Here is a 22,331-nt window from a genome sequence, read left to right as displayed (position 1 = left end):
TATCAAAAAAATATGTATATATATGTACGGCCTGTTAGCCCGGTGGGAAATAGAGGGAACAACGCACTTTTTCTCTAGTTATGCTGCCGACTCTTAGTAGCTTTTTATCCTGTTAGCTTTCTCTCTCAATCTGTTAATTTGTTTCTGTCGAAAAAACTAGTGGAACCCTAAAAAAACAGGCCGCGCAGGTTCCAAAACTGCAGTCCACGTTTTCTTTTTAACTTTTTTGTCTATGTTTTTTTAAAAACCTTTTCCTTTTTCCGTCTCCCCTCCATGGGCCAGAAACCTCTCGCGTACTCAAGGTATTGATGTCCCTGGAGCAAATGAACGTAGGATATGAGCTCTGCTTGTCATTCTGTTGCACTTTTTTTTTCTCTCCCTTCTTCCTCCTTTTTTGTTCTTTACTTTATAGATTAAAAACTTCTCAGGTACTCCGAAGTATTGATGTCCTTACTCCTTGGAGGAAATGAACGTTGGATACGAGCTCTTAGCGTCAATCTCGTTCTGTTTCATAAAGGAACCTCAGAATAACACGAAGAGCAGAAAGAAAAAGAATTGGAGAAGCGGAGAAAGAAATAACATGGTATTGCTTTAACATGTAAATTAGATCTCCCAGAGTCCAGATGGAAAGTAAAGGAATTCTCCTGGCAGTTGCTTCCCTTCTTCACCTCATGGAATCAGAATCCTGTTCCCCAGCCAAAGCTATACAAAGGAAAGGGACGGGTTCCTTCTCCCTCCTATTCCTCTGCATTCTCCCTCGTCTCACACAGGTGCACCCTTCCCCTATCCTTTTTCTCCCATTGCTTCTTCCTGGACTTTTTCTTGCTTCTCTTCTGCTTTTTGCCTTTTCTTTTCACATGTTTGATATAATCCGGTCCTAGGCAAGTTAAACAAGTCTTTTAGAAGTTAATGTATTAAAATATCTGTGGAAGTTACTTCTTTCCAATGTAGCCTGCACTACATCAAGATTTCTAACTTCATCACCTCAGCTGTCTTGGTGGATGACTACGACGTATAACAGCATTGCTGCGCAGTCATACGCCTAAATCCGAAGAGCAAAGTAGTTTTATTCTCCATTTTTTGAGTGATTAGCATCTGCTTATCTCTATCGTCATCAGTTTGTTTTCTCAGTACTATGGTAAGAACAAATGTCAGGATCTAGGATGATAAATATCTCTAATTACTGATTTAAAATATATTTATGAGCATAAGATCGGGAAATTCTGGAGAAAGAACATGAACAGGCTGTTCCCACAGATGAGGAATATAACTAGCTTGTCATTGTCTTGAAATCCCTGGGTAAGGGAAGCCTTCCCGGATAAGTTTCTACATATGATCAGAAGATGATGTATACTCCATGCATTCATATGTATCTATAGATGTATGTATATGTGTTTCAAACATAGCAGTAGGTTCAGACATATTTTGGACATGGTTAAGGCAACTACCATGTGATAATTGAGTTGACAACTCTCTGTTGTCAAGATTGTGAAAATTTCCTATTATTTCTTTGCTTCTTCTTTCCTATTTTGTGAATGATATGACTGCTGTTAAATGTCCTTAGAAAGCATTAAAGTATTTAGATTTAGATTGCCTATCTGGGTGAAGACACTCAGTTGCCATATGGTATTTGAATTCTTATATTTATTTCTGATGATGACCATGATATTTAATAGGTTGTCATCTAGTTGCTGAATTAGAGAACATAAATTCCGAATTTCTTTCAACTTTCAAACAAACTTGATAAGAAACTTTATTGGTGAAAAGAGGACACATGTCTTCACGTGGGAAGAAGGACACCACATTGGTGGATGCATCTAGAGGTGCTGCTGTTTCTGAGAAACAAGTTTCAAATTCTAATGAGCTTCAACGCCAGAAGAGAAGGACCAATTCACTTCATTTGCCCCTGGAAACTCATTGGGAGCTTTCCCAAGTAGAAAAGAAGAAGTTCTCTTTGTCACGGATGAGTTTCAAGTCAATCCAGGAATCATTAATGGGAATTAGTAGAAGCAAAAGATACCGTAGCATGTTTCAAGGTGTTCATGACCCAAAAGAAGAACATGTGGTGCAGTCTTTCAGGCAATCACTTCTGTCAACCAGCCAACTTCCTGAGAAATATGATGACTATCATACACTTTTACGGTATGACTGGTTAACTTTCTCCGACGCTAACCCATGTTTTTTCAAAACAAATAGATTGTTTTATTAATTTATGTGAATCATGTTTTTCCACATAATTTTAAAGATAGAGAGCTTTTCATTGGCAAGCCATCATTTTTTGGATCGTTTCTCTAGGAAATGAGAACTGAATTTAAAACTATTAAAAGAAAATTTAACTTTTTTGAGAACTAAGGAAGAAGAATTGACTTCCATGTAAGTTTGCTAAAACATTTCTTTTTTGTTTTGTCTAGTTTTCTACGAATGAGAGGTTTCGACATATCGAAGGCAAAGGATGCATTTCTAAATATGCTAAAGTGGCGTGAAGATTTTGCTGTAGATACAATTGCAAAGGTAAAAAATGACTCATGCTTTACTTAAATCCCTCTATGGAGTTATATATCCTTTAATTTCTTTCAAAATTTTTCTTTACTTCAATGGTCATTGATTATTCAGTGATCAAGGCAATCAATATAATCTTATTACACACTGCAACCATACTTGGTGCATGAGCAGTCTTATATTCTTTAGTACATTATTTATCAATATGATAAGATTATGTAGGGTGCCAAGTCAGCATAGGTGTTTTAAGAATAGAGAAAGCTGATGAGAATGTGCAAATGGGAAGTTCAAGGTCAGATGGTGGAGAGTGGAGACAGCTGTAGTCATTAAAATCAGACCATTCATCACCACAAATATAAGCATCCAGCCTTTTCCCAACTATCTGGGTTGGCTAATTAACTGCCATTCATATGTAAGCAAATTCTAGATTTGTGGAATAACTACAGAAACATGATAAGCTATTATTGAATCATTTCAAATTTTCTGTTTGACCTTCAAGTGGGTTTCATTATCCCATTATGCTCAGGCAAAAAACAAGCTACACTCTTTCCACATGGAACACTGACAAAGAAACCTGTATTCTTGTTTGCTGCAACAATCATTTGCCATTAGATGGGTATCATGCTGCAGTTCTGCCAGACCATGAGGTGTTGCAAAGTTGGTTAAAAGAATTTTAGGGCAGGGAATCCTCTATTTTTTTCCTCAAAAAAAAAAAGAAAAAAGAAAAAATATCTAATCCTACAGTCTTACATAACCACATCCAAGGAAATCTGCATGTGCAATCTTATGTAATTCAGGTGTGAACTGAGTGGTCCATATAACTAGACTAGTAATAGTTGTAGCATAATTTGTTAGCTAATCTGCAGGCCGTATGTGGACCCTATATAGAATACCAGTGACAGACCACAGTACAAACTGAAGATTGCCATCATTGACTAATCACCTGCCAATCTTCTCAAATGTGACATAAGTGGCAACTTTGACATTCAAGTTTTAAAATGCTTATATAGTGATCAATGAGTATACATGTATTTTTATCATAGTAAGTTGCTTCATCTATCAATATAAAATGTGTTCTACATATTTATTCTTATAGAGATGATCCAAGGGTGTCATTCCTATTTTGATTCTTGAGTCCTCCACCACACTCCTGGAATAATGCGGACCATTTACAAGTTACCTAGAAGTTGCAGTAAATGTGATGACGGCTGAATTTCCAGCTGGAGTCTATTAGGACTGAATGAAATTTTGAATTATTAAAACTTTTTTTTATAATAGTGTTGCATAATTTACAATCTGTATAGTTTTAGAACCACTATCTGAATTGTATTTTCTTTTTGCTTCTAATTATGCCACTTTCACTTAACCTATTTTATTGAAATTATGTGTTATTTGCCAGTTCACTTGCAGTATCTGTAAATTAAGGGCCTGTTTGGCCCCATTGCTGTTTGTATTTTTGTTTCTCTCCAGATTAGTTAAATCCCACATGGAGACTGATATAGCAGACAATATTTGCATGGAACTTCAGCTGCTCCTTGCTTCTACGTATGCTTGTTTTTGAAAATGATAAAATCGTTGTCTCTCAAGTCTCTGAAGATTTTACAAACAGCTAAGGAAAAAACCCAAGAGTCTCATCATGTTGGTAGTCCGGTGCAGTACATTTTTCAGTTTTTGAAAACGGAAACAGAAAACTAAAGCATTACCAAATGGGCCCTAAATTTACATCATTTTTTTCAACTGGCAAGTTAATGTAGCTTGACTTATTTACAGATATTGTATGCAATGGTGTTCAATGTGTTGTTGCTTTAATCAATCAGTGCAATTGCCTAGTTGATGGATAACATAGCTATGCCTGTTTGGTTGACTTAAGGTTACAAAATCATGAATTATTTGCAATTCCAACCATACTTATTTGAAGTAGCTTTCAGATGAACAATAGTTTGCAGGATTATGAACATGTATTTCAATTGTTAGGAAGATTCACTTTATCCGTGGTTATTTTCAGGATTTCAAGTTTGACGAATATGAAGCAGTTAAAAAATGCTATCCACATGGATATCATGGAGTTGATAGATATGGTAGACCATTGTACATTGAAAGAATTGGGTCGGTGGACCTCAATACCTTGTTACGTGTAACTACAGTTGACCGCTATATCAAAAATCACATTTCAGAACAAGAGAAAACATTAAACTTAAGGTACGCTGCATGCTCACTTGCAGCTAGGAAGTACATAGCCTCAACAACGAGCATTCTAGATGTGAAAGGAGTGGTAAGTTGTCATTGTTATAAATATTTTCTTGTGGTTTGAAGGAATTGACATCCTATCCTCACTTTGATTAAATCTCCTGGGCCTCACTGCACTAACTTCACTCTATTTGTCAGATAAAAATGTATAAAGCAATTTAACATGACCAATGATCGTCCATGATGTAATTCACCATGTGGTAATGGGACCTCAAATTAAGTAAAACTGTAAAATTTTAGCTCAAATTTATTTAAGGTGTGCCAATCACTTTTAGGTGATCATTTAGAAGTACTATATTTACTAAAGGCCTGCTTTGCTGCTGATCAATAGGCAACTTAAGTTTGGATATGGAAGAACGACATTGATGCATGACCATGAATCTCTGAAATTCTACAAGATGCATGGCAAGCTCTCTTTGCAACGTTCGCTATAACTTGGTAGCATCATTCATTTGTCATCTATAGCATTTCTGTAGGCAGACTCCCTCCTATCTTGTAGTGATATTTTTGCAAGTGAGACTGGGAACAAACATAAGCAATCACCATCTTTCTAATTCTAAGCAAAAGAAAAATCTATTGTTTTGAAAAATAATTATTGTATCTTATGTATCAGATGCAATATCACAGATTTCTTGATTTCATTATAAGAGAAATCAGGATAATTTGCAAATCTGTATGCTAGATAATTACAGTGACACAGATTATGTGTAGCTGTCATAGGTCTCTGTCTTTTTTTTTTTTTTCTAAACAGAGGAATCAGGGAGCTTCCCCCAATTTTATTAAAGAAATATAGATTCCTCTTTCATAGTTTAAAATGTTATTTTTGCCTAATGATGAGACCCTTGCCTGAAAAATTATACTCAATTAAGGCTTCCATGAACTCAGCAGAGGGTGCACTTGGATGAGATAGAAAATTTATACACTTACAAACTATTTCGAGTAATAAAATGACATGGATAACCCATAAACAAGCAATCATATTTGGATTTTATCTAGTATGGTAATGTAGTCATCTTGTTCATAAGTAATTAGAAATTTGGAAAAAAAAAAAAGAAATGTGCATCTCTAATATAGGATGCTCCTAACATTTGGTGAACTAAGAGTTGCAGAAATCAGGTGCAAACATTTGATATAAAACTACAAAGCCATTTCTTGTTAATTTTTCTGCATGCAACTTACTCGAACTTGATCTGCAACCTTTTTCTTCTTCATTTGTTTACTTCTTTAGTTAATTTTCAATTAATACTCCATTTATATAATAATTCTACATAATTGTAAATTTTACCAAATATGTTTCTTTCATCTATACTTTTAGTTTTATCTGCTCTTGCAGTTGTATATACTCTGAACTGTGAAATTAAAATTTTTCTTATGAATACTCAATTGATGCTTTGATAAAGGCTTGAGGGGAATGCAATATATCTGATAACTTTAAATTCCTGATGTAGGGTACAAGTAACTTCTCAAAGCCTGCTAGAGAGCTTTTTACAGAAATTCAAAAGATTGATAGCACTTACTACCCAGAGGTATGAGAGCTTTTTACAGAAATTCAAAAGATTGATAGCACTTACTACCCAGAGGTATGAGAATTGTTACTCTAGAGTTCATTCGTATGGACCTGATTAAGATAGAGCTTGGTCATATAATTGCATCTGTTTAAATTCATCGGCTCAAGCATATGTAATTGGTAATATTTATAAGCATTAGTAGATTTTTAAGCTATTTGTTATGTTTATCTGTCTTCTTTAGAGCGAGGGATCTTAATATGTATTCACAACAATGACCGCCACTAATCCTTGTCAATGAGTTGATGTCACATCCATACCCAACAGTCAACCAGTGTCAACCCTTCCATGGATTGCACTGAATATGTTTTTAGTTGGCTCTGTGTTGTCACTTTCCGGGTACAAGTGTTACCTCTAATGGTCATACTCTGTTTACATCTTATTCATTTTGATACCAAATTATGCAGTAAAATTTAGCTCTTAGAAGTGCAAATTAGTTTCTCCAAACATGCAATTTGATTCACATTTTTAATCAACTATCAACTGCCAATGATCCTTGAAGCTGACTCTAGCTAGTTGGCATTAGGACCATAGGTTATTATTCATTAAATTGATTATGTTAATACCTATTTGAGATATTAAATTTCTGTAGTTATAGTCTTTGCACCAAGACCCAAGGTTGTACATGGCCTGTGGTATGAGGGGCTGTGTAATTAATTGCATGAATTTGATTATTGAAAAGGGATTTCTGAAAATAAAGATCCATGGCACCCTCTTTCATCCTGAAACTCTTTAACCAATGCTAGCTGTTTGTCAAATGATTTGGTAGTGTCCTTGTAATTTTTCTTTAAATGGTCTTGCCATTCTACTCTGTCTTATTATCACCACTCTGCCTCAATTGTTTATATGCTTAATTCAATTTTCCTAAAAGTTTTCCTTGTACATATGTATCTGTTAGCTCTCAAGATTACAACTATTTTTCGCCTTTTCGTATGGTCATTTGCCACATAATGGTTCCTAGTCCCCACGCTTAATACTGCATCATCCATTGTATATGATACTTCATCATCTGTTCCTGTGTCGTTTATGGACAACTCAAACTTCTCACTTCCTTTCAACGTTCTCTAGCCTCTCCTGACATCTGATCTTGCTACCTTTTCCTTGGGTGTTATGAAGCTCAATATCATCCTTCCTCTACTCATTTTCCGAGTGAAAATTCCAAACCACTAGTATCCACAACATCAGTTTCAAGTACAACAACAAATTTGATTATTTAATTTTCTTTTTCTTGTATGCATTAAAACATTTGGTGGAGAATTTTAAAGCATTTCTTCACTGACTATTTCTTTATGTTAAAGAGGTTATGATATTGGATGCCACTTCTTTCCAAACAAACTAAGAGATTGTAAGGAGGCTGCTGAATCACTTGAAGGAGTTGATGGATCATTGTTCATAAATCATTTATCCATCTTGTCTTCCCTTATTCACAGACTTTACATCGACTATATATTGTCAATGCTGGATCCGGGTTTAGAGTGCTGTGGAAAGCGATAAGTGCTTTTCTGGATGCGCGAACAAGGTTGAAGATACAGGTTCAGCTTCTTCTTTTTAATTCTGTCATCCTTCTGTGGAAAAGGAGGGCTGTAGACATCTGGTTCATTTATTTGGAAATTGTGCTATCAGCTTTCTTAATCCAATTGAAATCATACATATTTAGGTGTTGGGAAACCAGTACCAGAGTAAGCTCTTGGAAGCTGTAGACCCAAGGTACATAACAGGTGCTTATGTTATCAACAAGTTGCGTATGGTTGGCTAACAGATGAAATATGATTCTACAGTAATTTGCCAGACTTTTTGGGGGGAAGTTGCACATGTTCTGAATATGGAGGATGCCTGTTGAAAGATAAGGGACCATGGACTGACCCAGAAATTAATAACATTCTGCAGGTAAAGTCATGGTGCTTGTTAAATTTTCTTTGATCATTTTTCCTCTTTCTGCATTGTAATAATGCAACAAGTCTGTACCTCCTTACTTGATGAAGAAATTACTCTATTTTTTCAGGAATATTTCAGTAGAGGAGAGAAATTTGCTGATTATGAAGAGTCAGACTCTAAGATTGTAACATCCTTGTTCCTCATGGGAGTCCTTATATAACTAAATGCTAGGTTATTTAGCAGAATTTCTCTATAGATTTGATGGTTTGGTTATGTTGCTGATGGATGCTTGGCCTTTTTTCACGCAAAACTTCTGAGAGGCGACTTAGGTCCAGTGGTGGAGGAACTCTTAATTTGACATTAAAAGATGACATAGTGCCTGATATTGTAATTATCCTCCCATGATGCTGATAACTTACACATTTAGTGAAGATGGGTAAATTGTGAGACAAAAATTGTTCAAATTTGCTTGGTAATTCAACCTTTTCTCAAACAATTTAGGGCAATTACTTGAATAGTTTAAGTCCATCATCTTGGAGACTGCAGACTACCTCAAAGATCATCTCTGAATAAAACTCTCTAGTGTCGGACTGCTTAATTCAAAATATTGACCAACAACTCTTTTCCATTATGGACCACATTTTAATGACGGTTCCTAATTGGCATGAAGTTTGTATCTTGTGACTATTAAGTTGTTAAAAAATAATGCATGCACTCCCTATGAAATTTATAATTCTGAAGCCAAATACAAAATGCATATTTATCTTGCCTTGTCACATTTAATAACTAAAAGCTTTGACAAAGCTATTTTACTTCTTAATCTAAATATTACAGAATATTGCTTTTGGAGTGATGCCAAAATCATGTGCTTATAACAAGATGATAAAAGATATTGACTTAAGGAGCCAAACAATATGCAAACATATGGGCTTTCAATATTCAATTTGGATTCGAACTCTTCAGCAGACTAGAAACATTTAGGCAAAATAAATCCTAAGCATAAAGAACACTTGCATAAAAACAAAATGAATAGTATATAAAACAAGCAAGAATACTTTGCAGAAATTTTGCTCTCTCCTTTGATGCCAGGTTATTGCATTATATAACAAATAATATATTTTTATGAGTATGATTCCTCTTACAAAGTTTTGGTGCATTCCTGTCTGGTGAGATTTAAGGGAATGAGCTTAATTAATGATTAGCACAGATGTTTTGCACAAAATCAAAGTGTTACAAAAATGGGTACCTTTTTTGTTTTATGGAAATAAATAAATAAATAGAAGCTTCAGAAGGCCTTTGTTTATCTAATGATTGGTCAATTTTTTTGCAACGATAAGCTTATCTCTCAATTTGGAGATATCTGGTTCAAAATCAAAAGCATAAAAGGAAAACTTCCACAACATTGAATGATGATTCTTCCTCATGTTAACACCCCACCTGAAAATGATCTTTGTTTGTTCCACTCAAAACTTTGATTCACCTCTGATGTAATTTTTTCTAATTCATAATAAAGGCCGGGTGGTTGTTCTTTTGCCTCCCTTTTCATCAAAAAATATTTTGTTTTATGGAGGAAATCTAAGGACTACAGATTGTTCAGAGTATTGTTGGCTTTGTGCATAGATTCATCAATAGCCTATTATCTGGCAATAGGCACACATGAGCACTTGAATCTTTTTTCTTCAGTTAGCTTTTAGAAACTTCTCAAAAAGCCCAAATGACTAGAACCTGAGATGCTAAAGGCAGAAGTTTCTCCCTCTTGTATACATGGATATGCATGCTTAGTTGGCTGTGCAATGTAATATTAATTGAATTTTGTTACATGTTTTGCTGGTTACAGTAGATGGTATATATGTATTACTTCTGTCTTTCAATTCTTACACCTAATGTCAATGTAACACCAGCACATGTCTCGGTGTTCATGTAATATTTTATGAGTCAAGCCACTGAAATGCTGTGATAATTTGCAGAGCTGGGGCAGGCTGAGAATCCTAGATGGTAGTGGTGATAAAGGATTTTAGGGAACTCACACTGTGTAAGAAAATTAAGGTGTGTGATGCTCTGTGAGCCAAAAATTATCAGAGGGAATCAAAAAGTAAGAAGGGCGAGAGCATTTAAAGAGGGAAGGAATACCTAAGGAAACCTAGATGGAAGTGATGATGAAGCTTGAGACAGCAGAAGGCCATGGGAAGTAAAGAGACTACAGATCAAGGAATCATAGATAGGAGTCATGGGGAGGTAGGGATTCTAAGACACCTTAATGAAATGGATTGTCTTGTTGTTCATGGTATTGGTTATGATTTGTGTGAAAAGTAATGTTCTAAAAGGGTTAATTTTATATTGTTTTTCTTAGACCTGTTCAGTAAAATCAATGCTTCTCTATCTTGAGTTGTGATTCTTAATATGAAGGTTGGTCACACATATCCAGTATCCATAGGTGATGTGATTGAAGTATTATCAATTTGTGTTTTAGCATAAGTATCTTCCTTAGGAAAGATCAATTGTTGCCCTCATTTGAAGTCCCCAAATTTATTAATAGGATAGTATGTGTTATAGTACACAGGAGAAAGACTGGACTTTTGGAATTGTTGCTGGAACCTCCTCCTACTTAGAGCGCCATGTCTGCTTTGTGATTTCTCCTCACTCCTGCACCCAATTCCTATGCCTCCTTCTGCATGTACTCCTAATTTAGATAACAGGCTAGAACTATATATTTTGAAGGTATTGGCAAGAAGAGGTATTTTTGCAGAAGAAAAGATACTGTCAAAGAGCAAACATACTGAAAAAAGGAGAGAAAGAAAGAAAAAAGAAGCAAAGTCAGAATCTTTGACAAACCTATAGAAGCTTCAGCTTTTAAGATGAAAAGCATTACTGGATCTAAAAGTCCATGCATTTCCATATTTTGATATAATCTCCACTTCTTAATCCATCAGTCCTTGTACTGGAATAAAGGATAGCTGTGAGACAAATGATACATGCCACTTACAATACCAACCATATTTTTACAACTAGTTTCTATGTGTCATGAGAGAACACTGATTATGCCTGGAATTGCCAAGACCTTCATTCTTCTTTTAGTTGAAATCTTAAACATGTTTATGTATTTCCAGTTTTTCAAGTGGTCCTATTTCTTCTAGGCAGGTCTCATTTGGATGCTCTACAAAATTGATGCATTTTGTCGTTTAGGGCCTTTTTGGCTTGCCAGCTTATCTGCATATATTTCCCACTCAGGTAGGAAGATATGAAGATATGAGGTGGAAGAATGAAGGTTATGGAATGGTTGGGGCAGTTCATGGATTCCACAATCCCAATATCCTTAGGATACCAGATAACACCTTTTTTGGTCGATCCTGATGTCCTGAAAACTTGAGATTCTGTGAGCTGACTTCTGCTGATTTTTTCTCCTCATTCCCTTATTCTACTTAGCAACTTTCATGTGGCATGGGAGATATCCTATCCAAAGGGTGATGGGCATGAAAACAAGGCATTGGTCATAGAGGATGTAATTGGGAATATTATTTAAGAAAAATTATTTACTCAATTTGCTTAAACCATCTGTAATTTAGAGTTTTAAAGCCTAAGAGGTACTTTCTCAACAAAAAACAGTATGATGTAACACAATCTGTCTTATATATAATAGGGATGATTGTGAAGGAGGATTCAAAATAACCCCAAATAGTGGGGGAAAGGCTTAATGACTACAGTTACAATAGGATTAACATATTTGATGCAGGGTGTTGATGGTTTCCAACAAGAGGTGCAAACAGGTGATGTTGCTGAGCAGGTAGCACAGAAAATTTTAGAACTTGAAGATTGTCTTGTGGACACCAAGGAGGTGAGCATAGAAGTTGAAATTTATCAAACATACCAATGTACGGTAATTGAAGAACTAGTTCATCCTTTGCTTTCATCCTCTCAGCTCATAGAAACACTTCTGTCTAAGCAGCAAAAGCTCACAGATCATATAGAACAACTAAAGAAACTGACCTCGGTGACGACATCTAACCTTGCTTAAGTATTTTATCTCCTAAAGTCTCTTTGAAACTTAACCATCAACTTCTTGTTGGATCTCAGGTTTAAACATGTCTCCCAGATAAGAGCAAATAATGGTAATACGAGGCTGGGTTTTCATCACAACATAAAGCCGATGGCAATACATCATTTATTTCACCATGTACTTGCAATTATGTGTAATTTTTTTAAATAAAATTTGCTTTCATTCGCAAGAAGATCACTAATCATGGATAAATCCTCAATATGTATGGTATTTTTTGGTGAGTCTGGTGTTGTGGGAAAAATGTAGTGAAACAGCCCCAAAACTCTGCTTAGTTTCAAAGGAAGATGCATGATCTATTTTTAAATTTCTACCATATATATTATGAATTCCAGCTTCTGTTTCAAAATGCTATGCAGTTAAGCACCGCTCACATTCCAATTGAATGTAATGTGAGTTTGTTCAAGTAAAGCTTACTTTCCAGTTGAATACATACTGGATATTGGCTTAAATTGCCACTTACTTTCAATGTTTACTTTCATTTCAGTTGAACCAAGTTACTAGTTAACAGAATAGAAATTCCTCGCCTTCAGTAGCTTAATTTCTGCTTCAAGATATATTAGTTTATAGCAGCACACTCTAATTCTGCATCTTTATTATTTAGCAAGTGTTAAATTACTAGGATGGAAATTGTCGGGACTAAAATTGTGTTTATCAAAGTTTTTTTAACAGTTCGAAGGGATGCAAAACGGAATTGATTATTGGAAGAAATAAAGAACATTTGATAAAAAACAAATTAGTTCCAGGTTTTCTATTTCATCCAATGTTAAGTGAGAGGCAACCTTCGTTGACTTGAAAATATGCAGAAAGCTCCACCTTGGAAACCCACTTTTGCAAAAATTGCACATTGATTACATTAGGTGTTGCTGGTTGGACTTTGAAGACAATTTTAAGAGGACCTAACAGCATCATCTCAAATACACTAAACGGTAGCACTTCTCAAATCTTAGCAGATGAGAGCCATTATGTGTACATGCATGCTGACAGAGATTCAAGAACCCTTTAATGAAATATGATGTTCCAGTGTTGGTACATCTGCTCAACTTTTCATTGCATATTACTTTTTGCTAGCATGTGTCATGCATCATCTCAGTAACAAACCCATACAGCATCACACAATGATTCATGCGCTCTTTGTTCTTTGGACTTTCCTGTTGCTTCTCCTTGTCTTCAATCTAGCAATTCTGACGTAGTTTCAATGATCACCAGATTCCTTTTCACGACGGCCAGTTCCTGTACCAACCAGCCCAAGCCGAGACCAGCCCGCTGATCCCCAGTGTGACCGCATGGTTGCAGAAAGGATTGGGCTCTATATCTGCCAGAGCTATCACCAAGTCTGCTATGTTTGCTGCCACTGCCATCAACCTCATCACCCTGTCATCTCTGATCTTCCTCACTTGTTCCTTGTTCTCCGCAGCTTCAAGTTTCCTCTGCTCCACCAATCCCTTTTTAATCATAAGAAAGTCCATTATGATGAAGAAAACGTAGCCAAGAGCTTCTCCGAAAGCTGAGATGTAGCTCATCCTTCGAGCTAGATTAGCATCTATGACACCTATCCTTGACAGCCAAAGAAAGTGGTCGAAGAAGAAGTACACCATCTCACCAGCATTGGCAAACACGGCGAGGAAGCGGAAGAGAGGGGTGGAGCCCGGGTTCCGGCGGAGGGCATTGAAGCCGGTGAGGAAGCGACCGGTTCGAAAGGCTTTGCGGCTGAGGCCAGAGGCCACCTCCCAGTTCTTGGCTCTTTTAGCTATGTCTTGGTGAGTGGCTTCGACATGCCAGTGGACGAGCTTGGAGACATACTGGAAGGTCTTGACAAGCTTGTCGATGCCATCTCTCTTGGCAAGGAAGACGACGAGCTTGTCGACGGTGTCAGTCATAGCTTTAGGGAAGGAAGTGGAGATGATGGGCTACTGAAGGGAGAAGGGGAGTGGAATGAATCTATGGAGGCATATGAGCGCTCATGTGCACCACTAGAACTATGTTTGGATAAGTAGCTGCAGTTCATGGCTACAATGCTTTCCTGCTGGGACTAGAAATTTTTTTTTTTTTTCCTGTTAGTGATAAGGATAGAGGAGAAGAGCTCTGTTTCCCTCCAAGTTTTTTTTTTTTTTTCCGTTGGTGATAAGGGTAGAGGAGAAGAGCTCTTTTTCCCTCCAAGAAAATTTTATGTGGTCTGATAACAGAGCTGTGGAAAATGTCTCGCGTCATCGTGGAGAAATTATGCCGTACACCTGGTGTACCATCTAAGCGGTACACCAGGTCGATGATATTTTACCACGCGCTCTCCACGTCGACCGTGGCAGGTGGGCCACAAACCCGCGTCTCAGCTCAATCCCGACCGTCGGATCCTGCAGAAGCGGATGGTGGTGAATGGACATCGACTTTTCCCGGAAAACGCGACATTTTACGTCGTTTCCGGCAATCTCGTCTCCTCTGCTATCTGAGGAACTTCCAACTTCCAAGATTCGTCCACACGCCAGGATTTCATTTTGAGAACAGACCAAATTTGTGCGAGTCCAAAAAGGAGCAGGATTCAGGTAATCTTAGGACAATTTTCTTGATTTTTTTCCCCCGATTTTACTGTCGTTATTTCAAGTATTTCTTCCAAGTGATCATTGGTGGCGTATTAACCGAATTAAGTCGTCAATAATGTTTCCTCTGCTCGATTCGTTAATCGAATTCTTGGTGTGTGTTTTTTTAAAAAAAAAAAAAAATCTTTGCTATTCTATTGTTGAATATGTCTGTTAATTTCTTTAAACTTTCCAATCAATAGAAGGCGGTTTCGAGTTTCAGCTTTATATTTGGAAGGAAGGAAGCGATTTTTCAATTAGGTATTTTGAGCAGCTCGAGACACTAATTTTGGGCATCTTGTGATCTAACTCTTGGGCACATACATGTGGAGGATTTTTCTTGATCAAGAGTCATATGACTCATGCCTAGGAACTAGTTTGATTGCTAATCAATGTAGAAAAGCATGAGATGTAGTCCAAGAAGATGAATTGGAAATATTGACCATTTATATCTGTTTTGCGAGGATTCAATCACTGGCTTGTAATTTATCCAGTGCACTTCGAACCAAAGATTGCAGAATCGTCTTGAACCATGTAGTTTGATATGTATCTAACCGTCAGATTTGGGGCATATTGAACCATATGGATGGCAAACAGAGATGGTTCCTGTTGGAGAATACCCACCGACCGACCGACTGACGGCCGGAGGGACCGATCGACCGACTGACGATCGAACCGACCGACCGACCGACCTATTGACGGTCGGAGGGACCGACCGACCGACTGACAGTCGGAGCGACCGACCGACGGGCGCCATCACCGACCAATTAACGGTCCGCGACTGACTGAACCTAGAAGTCTGATGGCCGACTTACGTAAGGGTCGCCGACCAACGAAGGGGCCCGACGCCACTCAGCTGGCCACCGATCTTGGGTCGGTCGACTCCTCCGATCGTCGTACAGCCGCCAGAGCTTGTCAGTTCTGACAGCCGCATGCGGCACGGCCACCTAGGGGCATTGTCCCACCGAGGGCATTGTCAACCCTAGTGATTTGACAGCCTCACGGCGACATGACACTTTCACGGCGACTCTGACAATCTACAGTGAGTTGACAATTCCTCACTTGTCCGCGCCATTAATGACGGCGCCATACCGTGCTCCACTATATAAATCGGGGAAGGCAACAGTGCAAGGGATCTCTCTCTCCACTTCTCGACTTCTCGACTTCGAGACCATAGGCTCGCTCCTCTCTCCCTCTCTCCCTCGATTGAGCTCTCTGTCTTCATTTCACTGTTGCCCATTCACTTCTCTGACTTGACCGTCGGAGGGTCCCCGCCGGAGTCGCCTCCGGTCTGTGTGGACTTCCATTTTGCAGGCGCACGTTCCCCGACGATCAGACGACGAGGCGATTGGCCGCAACAGATTGGGGTGCCAGGAAGGAGGATACGATGACCAAGACAAGAGCCCAGCGATCGAGGATCACCGGGTCGGCGAGGCGCTCTTCCCGTCGGGAAGAGGCCTCCCCGCCACCGTCGGCGGTGGAGCCCAGCTCTCCACGCCCCGCGGTGACCACGAAGGCGCAGATCGCGGCCATCGTACGGCAGATGACCGTACTGACGGACGCGGTCAAAAGCCTCCAGCAGCAACCGGCGGCCCGTCCGATGCCCTCCAGGAGCAGCCGCCGACGACCACGAAGATCCCCGTCGCCTCCGCGCGAGCACCCTCAACAGCATTCCCACGGAGAGGAGGAGGGACGGCCACGGCGCGATGACCGACAGTCCCAGCGGCCCTCTCCTTCCCTGCTGGAACGGGCGAGGAAGGAGAAGCGACCACGAACGCCGTCTGCCTCCCTCTCGAAATCTTCCAAAGACTCCACTCCTGGGGTCTCCCAGCACCGGCGGGCGCACGACTACGAGCGCCGGTTCGAGGAAATCGACCGCTGGCTCGCACAGTTGCAGGTGGACGGCCAGAAGTCTTCGAACGACGTCGACTTCCAGACCGCCCAACCTCTCTCCCGACTAGTTCTCGACGAACCGATTTTCAGTCGGTTCAAGATGCCACACGTGGAGCCATACGACGGCTCCACCGACCCGATCGACCACCTTGAGAGCTACAAAGCTCTTATGACGATCCAAAGGGCAACCGACGCTCTTTTTTGCATCGACTTCCCCGCCACACTCCGCAAGGCTGCCAGGGCCTAGTACTCCGATCTTCGATCGGAAAGTATCCATTCCTTCGGACAGCTCGAGCACTCGTTCGTGGCCCACTTCAGCACCAGCCGGCAGCCGCCGCGAACGTCGGACAGCCTTTTCTCCCTCAAACAGGGGGGGAATGAGACGCTCCGACACTTCGTGGCACGATTCAACACGGCCACGCTTGAGGTCCGGGACCTCAACGAAGACATGGCTATCTCAGCCATGAAGCGGGGGCTGAGGGCATCCCGATTCACCTACTCTCTGGACAAGACCCTCCCCCGAACGTACGCCGAGCTACTGGAGCACGCATACAAGTACATGCGCACGGACGAAGGGGCTTCCGACCGACACTTAGCCGAGCCCAGAGACCCGAAGGAGAAGCGGAGGAAGGGTCGGGAACCCGCCGAACCCAGCAGGCCTCCTACCGATAGTCGGGTCTCGCCACCCCGACGAATCCAAAAGTCACCCCGGCAACAGACTCTGAGGCCGGCATGCCCCAGGTATGATTCCTACACTCCTCTCTCCGCTCCTCGTGCGCAGATTCTAATGGAGATCGAGGGGAAAGAATACCTGCGACGGCCTCCGCCTCTGAAGGCAAAAGGCCTCGACCGCCGGAAGTACTGCCGATTTCACCGAGGCCACGGCCACAACACCGAGCAGTGCATCCAGCTGAAGGATGTGATCGAAGCTCTCATCCGCCAGGGGTATCTCGGTAAATTTCGGAAGGGTCCGCCGACCCAACCAGTTGCCGATCGACGACCCCAGCCGACTGAAGAAGCGGCGACTAATCAGCCGACGGCCGGAGTCATCAACATGATCTCCAAGCGGCTGGGCCCGGGGACGTCTGCGGGAGGGGAGCCGACGAAAAAGCAGCGTCCGGACGACGTAATCACTTTTACGGAGGAAGATATTCGGGGCATCCAAACTCCCCACGACGATGCTGTTGTTGTTTCGGCTACAATAGCAAATTATGATGTAAAAAGAATTTTTGTTGATAATGGAAGTTCGACGAATGTTTTGTTTTACTCGACCTTCTCCCGGATGCATCTGTCAACCGACCGACTCAAGAGGGTCTCCATGCCCTTGATCGGCTTTGCCGGGGACGCTGTCACGATGGAAGGAGAAATTACCCTGCCTGTGACGGCCGGCACCGAACCACGGCAAAGCACGGTCCACCTAACTTTTGCGGTCGTCCAAGTACCTTCGGCCTACAACGCCATACTTGGACGACCCGGACTGAACGCCCTCAAGGCGATCGTCTCGACGTACCATCTTCTCGTTCGGTTCCCGACCAAAAATGGGGTCGGAGAGATGCGCGGGGATCAACAGCTCGCCCGACGATACTTCCAGATCTCCGCTCAAAACGACGAGTCGAAGGGCTCCCTGACGATCAATAAACTGGACCAACGGGAGGAGGAAGAACGAGGATCGCCGGCCGAGCAGCTCGTGGCGCTCCCGATAGCGAAAAATCCTGACCGGAAGGTTTGGGTCGGGTCTCAATTGCCCGACCCCGAACGACGACGACTGACGGAGCTGCTGACGGCCAATGCCGACATATTTGCTTGGTCGGCAGCAGATATGTCGGGCATCCCCTCAGAAACAATAACCCACCGACTCAACATCGACCCGACGATGAGGCCGGTGAGGCAGAAGAAAAGGTCCTTCGCTCCAGAGAGGCAGAGGGCCATCGACGAAGAAGTGGACAAGCTACTCGAAGCGGGCTTCATCCGAGAATCCACGTATCCCGATTGGCTCGCCAATGTTGTCATGGTCAAAAAAGCCAATGGAAAATGGAGGATCTGCATCGACTATACCGACCTAAACCGAGCCTGCCCAAAGGATAGCTTTCCACTTCCAAAGGTCGACCAGCTGGTGGACGCGACGTCCGAATTTTGACTGCTCAGCTTCATGGACGCCTTCGTCAGATACAACCAGATCCGGATGGCGCCCGAAGACGAGGAGCACACTGCCTTCGTGACTCCCAAGGGCCTCTACTGTTATCGGGTGATGCCCTTCGGACTGAAGAACACCGGCGCCACCTACCAGCGACTTGTCAATAAGGTCTTTAAAGATCAGATCGGGCGCAACATGGAGGTGTACGTGGACGACATGCTGGTGAAAAGTGCACAGATCCCGGATCATGTTCAGGATCTCGAGGAGACCTTCCGCACCCTGCAACGACATCGAATGAAGCTCAACCCGACCAAGTGCGCTTTTGGGGTGACCTCAGGAAAGTTTCTCGAATTCCTCATTTCTCAGAGAGGGATTGAGGCCAACCCTGAGAAAATAAAGACGATCCTCGACATGCGTTATCCGAACACCAAGAAGGAGGTCCAACAGCTGAACGGAAAAATCGTCGCTCTTAGCCGGTTCATTTCTCGATCAGCTGAAAGGTGCCTCCCATTTTTCAAAACTTTGCGCAAGGCAAATGGTTTTTCTTGGTCGGATGAGTGCCAACAGGCCTTCGAAGACCTGAAGAAGTACTTGGCTTCCCCGTCGCTGCTCGTGAAGCCGCAAGTCGGGGGAGACCTTGTATCTCTACTTGGCCACATCTTCTGAGGCGGTCAGTTCGGTGCTCGTCCGAGAAAACGAGAACCGAACCCATCAGCCTATCTACTACACCAGCAAGGTGCTCCACGGCGCCGAAGCCAGATATTCGGAGATGGAAAAGATGATTTTCACCCTGACCATCTCCGCACAACGACTCCGTCCATACTTCCAGGCTCATGCCATAGTGGTGCTCACCAACCAGCCCCTGAGGACGATATTGCACCGACCGGATACATCTGGACGACTGGCAAAGTGGGCGATGAAGCTCAGCGAGTTCGACATTCAGTACCGACCGCGGCCTGCCTTGAAGGCTCAGGTCTTGACCGACTTCATCGCCGAGTGCCCGACAACCGACCAAGGGTCGGGAGCTGCGGACCTGGGACGAGACACGATCTCCGAGCCAGACCCGGTCTCTACCTGGGTACTGCACATCGACGGAGCTTCAAATGCTCAGGGGAGCGGGGCCGGACTCCTGCTCACGAATTCGGATGGGGTGGTCACCGAGTACGCCCTCCGATTCGACTTCTAGGTCTCCAACAACCAAGCCGAATACGAAGCACTCCTCGCTGGCTTGAGGATGGCAAGGGAACTGGGCGTCGACAGCCTCCGGGCATTCTCCGATTCTCAGCTGATCGTGGGGCAGGTCAAGGGCGAATTCGAGGCACGAGATCCGACCATGGTCAAATACCTTCAGAAAGTGAAGGACCTCGTGGCACGCCTCGGGTATTTTGAAATTTCCCACATCCCTAGATCGGAGAACGCCCGCGCCGACGCACTCTCCAGACTGACGACTTCGGCCTTCGACTCTTTGGGTCGGACGTTCGTGGAGAACCTCGAGCAGTCGAGCATCGATCGGGTCGAAGAAGTACAGCAGCTAACGGTCGAACCAAGCTGGATGGACCCGATCGTTCGGTATCTGACCGATGGGATCGGCCTCGAGGATCCCGCGCAGGCCAATCGGCTCCGATGGTCGGCCTCCCAATACGTAATTATGGACGACCGACTCTACAAGAGGTCGTTCTCCCTCCCCTTGCTCAGATGTTTGGGACCGACCGACGCGACTACGCTCTCCGAGAGGTGCACGAAGGAATTTGCTGGAATCACTTGGGGGGCAAGTCCCTGGCCTACAAAGTCTGCGACAAGGTTACTACTGGCCCACCATGAGGAAGGACGCGGTCGAGTTGGTTCGGAGGTGCGAACCTTGTCAGAAGTACGCCAACATTCAACACCAACCGGCCAGCCAAAATCGCTCCTATTGTTGCTCCATGGCCCTTCGCTCAGTGGGGGGTCGACATTCTCGGTCCTTTTCCTCCAGCGTCGGGTCAGAGAAAGTTCATAGTCGTCGCCATCGACTACTTCACCAAATGGGTGGAGGTCGAGCCCCCGGCGCAGATTACCGAGCGGAAGATGGAGGACTTTATCCAGAAATCCATCATCTTCAGGTTCGGATTGCCGCATACCATTATCACCGACAATGGACGGTAATTCGACAATCAGGACTTCAGAGACTTCTGCGCCAGGTTCCACATCACGCACCGACTGACTTCAGTCCGGGCACCCACCAGTCCCAACGACGAAGTCGAGGTGACCAACCGGACCCTACTCCATGGACTCAAGACCCGACTAAACGAAGCCAAAAGGCCTCTGGATCGACGAACTAGGCTCCGTTCTGTGGGCCTTACCGAACGACCCCCCGCGTTCCGACCGGGGAGTCGCCTTTCAGCTTGGCCTATGGAACGGAGGCATGATCCCGCTCGAGATTGGACTGCCGTCTTCAAGGTCGAGCGGTATCAAGAGCCGGACAACTCCGAGTCGGAGGGCCGACCTAGACCTCCTCCCCGAACTGCGAGACGAGGCTCAAATTCGCATGGCTTCGTACCGACAGAAGGTCGCTCGGTATTACAACGCCAAGGTCAGACCAAAGCTTTTCAGGCCTGGTGACTTTCCTGAGGAAGGCAGAGGTCTCGAAGCCCCTGGACCAAGGGAAGTTGGCTCCAAACTGGGAAGGGCCCTACAAGGTAGCAGACACTTATGGTCCGAGAGCCTACCGACTGGAGACCCTTGAAGGGAAACCCATTCCCCGAACTTGGAACGCCGACAACTTGAAGTTGTATTACCAATGAACTTTGTAATTGTCAGTCGGAATACAAATTCGTTTGAAATCTCGGAGTTTTAACTCTTCGACTAACGATCGGCGCTCACCAAGGTCAAGCCCCGACATACCGACTTGGACTTGGTATCCGCCTGAAACCGACGACCTTATCGTCGGTAACGCATCGGACTCTTACAAGGACCGATGCATATGGACGGGAGTGACACTCCTTCGACGTCGACGATACATCGGACCCTTACAAGGACCGATGCATCATATGACGGGAGTTGACACTCCTTCGACGGTCGACGATACATCGGACTTACAAGGACCGATGCATCCATATGGACGGGAGTTACACTCCTTCGACCTTCGACGACACATCGGACCCTTACAAGGACCGATGCATCTATTGACGGGAGTTGACACTCCTTCTACGGTCGAACTTTCGGGCCAGACCATCGGCTAACACGCCGATCGGCCCCGACCAAAGAAAGAGCGAAATGCCTACGCGACCGACGTCGCGACTCCCGACCGAGCTACGGCCGGTCGAAGGATATTCGGCTTACCACCGTCTATCGCACAATGGACCTCAGTCGCATTCATGATTCACCGACCGGGCTACGGCCGGTCGAAGATATTCGGCTTACCACCGTATATCGCGAGGCGCAGTAAGTATACCCGACACAAGGGTATCGGGGTCCGACTTATCGGTGCTCCCTCGATCGAATGCGTCAGACGACAT

At 43.0% G+C, this 22,331-nt stretch overlaps 3 protein-coding genes across 8 annotated transcripts; 2 read left to right on the top strand and 1 right to left on the bottom strand.

Annotated features, from left to right (window-relative positions):
- Positions 1-68: 68 nt before the first annotated feature.
- Positions 69-13,017, top strand: LOC105054342 (phosphatidylinositol/phosphatidylcholine transfer protein SFH11). Of its 6 annotated transcripts, none has more exons than XR_012135402.1 (13): positions 69-329; positions 429-770; positions 1,677-2,142; positions 2,412-2,511; positions 4,505-4,771; positions 6,195-6,272; positions 7,742-7,843; positions 7,969-8,018; positions 8,090-8,198; positions 8,314-8,370; positions 11,415-11,559; positions 11,917-12,018; positions 12,103-12,140. XR_012135402.1 is itself a non-coding variant. In XM_073245818.1 (13 exons), the coding sequence occupies exons 3-13, from the start codon at positions 1,775-1,777 to the stop codon at positions 12,261-12,263; spliced, it is 1,311 nt and encodes a 436-aa protein (XP_073101919.1). In that variant the 5' UTR covers positions 69-329; positions 429-770; positions 1,768-1,774; the 3' UTR covers positions 12,264-13,017. The 6 variants fall into 6 exon arrangements, 3 of the variants coding, with proteins under 3 accessions (XP_073101919.1, XP_073101918.1, XP_010934140.1); XR_012135403.1 differs by lacking the exon at positions 11,415-11,559 and adding an exon at positions 10,154-10,421 and having other exon boundaries at positions 12,103-12,127; XM_073245818.1 differs by lacking the exon at positions 11,415-11,559 and adding an exon at positions 12,258-13,017 and having other exon boundaries at positions 1,768-2,142; positions 12,103-12,174.
- Positions 13,018-13,024: 7 nt separating this feature from the next.
- LOC105054008 (peroxisomal membrane protein 11-4) lies at positions 13,025-14,266 on the bottom strand. Its single transcript, XM_010935376.4, has one exon. It carries the CDS (start codon positions 14,115-14,117, stop codon positions 13,455-13,457), a length of 663 nt encoding a protein of 220 aa, XP_010933678.1. The 5' UTR covers positions 14,118-14,266; the 3' UTR covers positions 13,025-13,454.
- A 34-nt stretch (positions 14,267-14,300) lies between these two features.
- Positions 14,301-15,411, top strand: LOC140852519 (uncharacterized). Its single transcript, XM_073245819.1, has 2 exons — positions 14,301-14,777; positions 15,014-15,411. The coding sequence occupies exons 1-2, from the start codon at positions 14,435-14,437 to the stop codon at positions 15,112-15,114; spliced, it is 444 nt and encodes a 147-aa protein (XP_073101920.1). The 5' UTR covers positions 14,301-14,434; the 3' UTR covers positions 15,115-15,411.
- Positions 15,412-22,331: the final 6,920 nt, after the last annotated feature.

Source organism: Elaeis guineensis, chromosome 11 (assembly GCF_000442705.2).
Source record: "Elaeis guineensis isolate ETL-2024a chromosome 11, EG11, whole genome shotgun sequence".
Lineage (NCBI taxonomy): Eukaryota > Viridiplantae > Streptophyta > Magnoliopsida > Arecales > Arecaceae > Elaeis > Elaeis guineensis.
The sequence above is the reverse complement of the archived record's forward strand: the minus strand, read 5'-3'. Positions and strand labels throughout refer to the sequence as shown.

Excerpts from the sequence above, each read along its gene's own strand:
- LOC105054342 (XM_073245818.1), top strand. The coding sequence starts at position 1,775 with ATGTCTTCACGTGGGAAGAAGGACACCACATTGGTGGATGCATCTAGA. Across the intron at positions 2,512-4,504 it reads CTGTAGATACAATTGCAAAG|GATTTCAAGTTTGACGAATA; the intron begins GTAAAAAATGAC and ends GGTTATTTTCAG. Across the intron at positions 8,199-8,313 it reads AAATTAATAACATTCTGCAG|GAATATTTCAGTAGAGGAGA; the intron begins GTAAAGTCATGG and ends CTATTTTTTCAG.
- LOC105054008 (XM_010935376.4), bottom strand. The coding sequence starts at position 14,117 with ATGACTGACACCGTCGACAAGCTCGTCGTCTTCCTTGCCAAGAGAGAT.
- LOC140852519 (XM_073245819.1), top strand. The coding sequence starts at position 14,435 with ATGTCTCGCGTCATCGTGGAGAAATTATGCCGTACACCTGGTGTACCA. Across the intron at positions 14,778-15,013 it reads CAAAAAGGAGCAGGATTCAG|AAGGCGGTTTCGAGTTTCAG; the intron begins GTAATCTTAGGA and ends TCCAATCAATAG.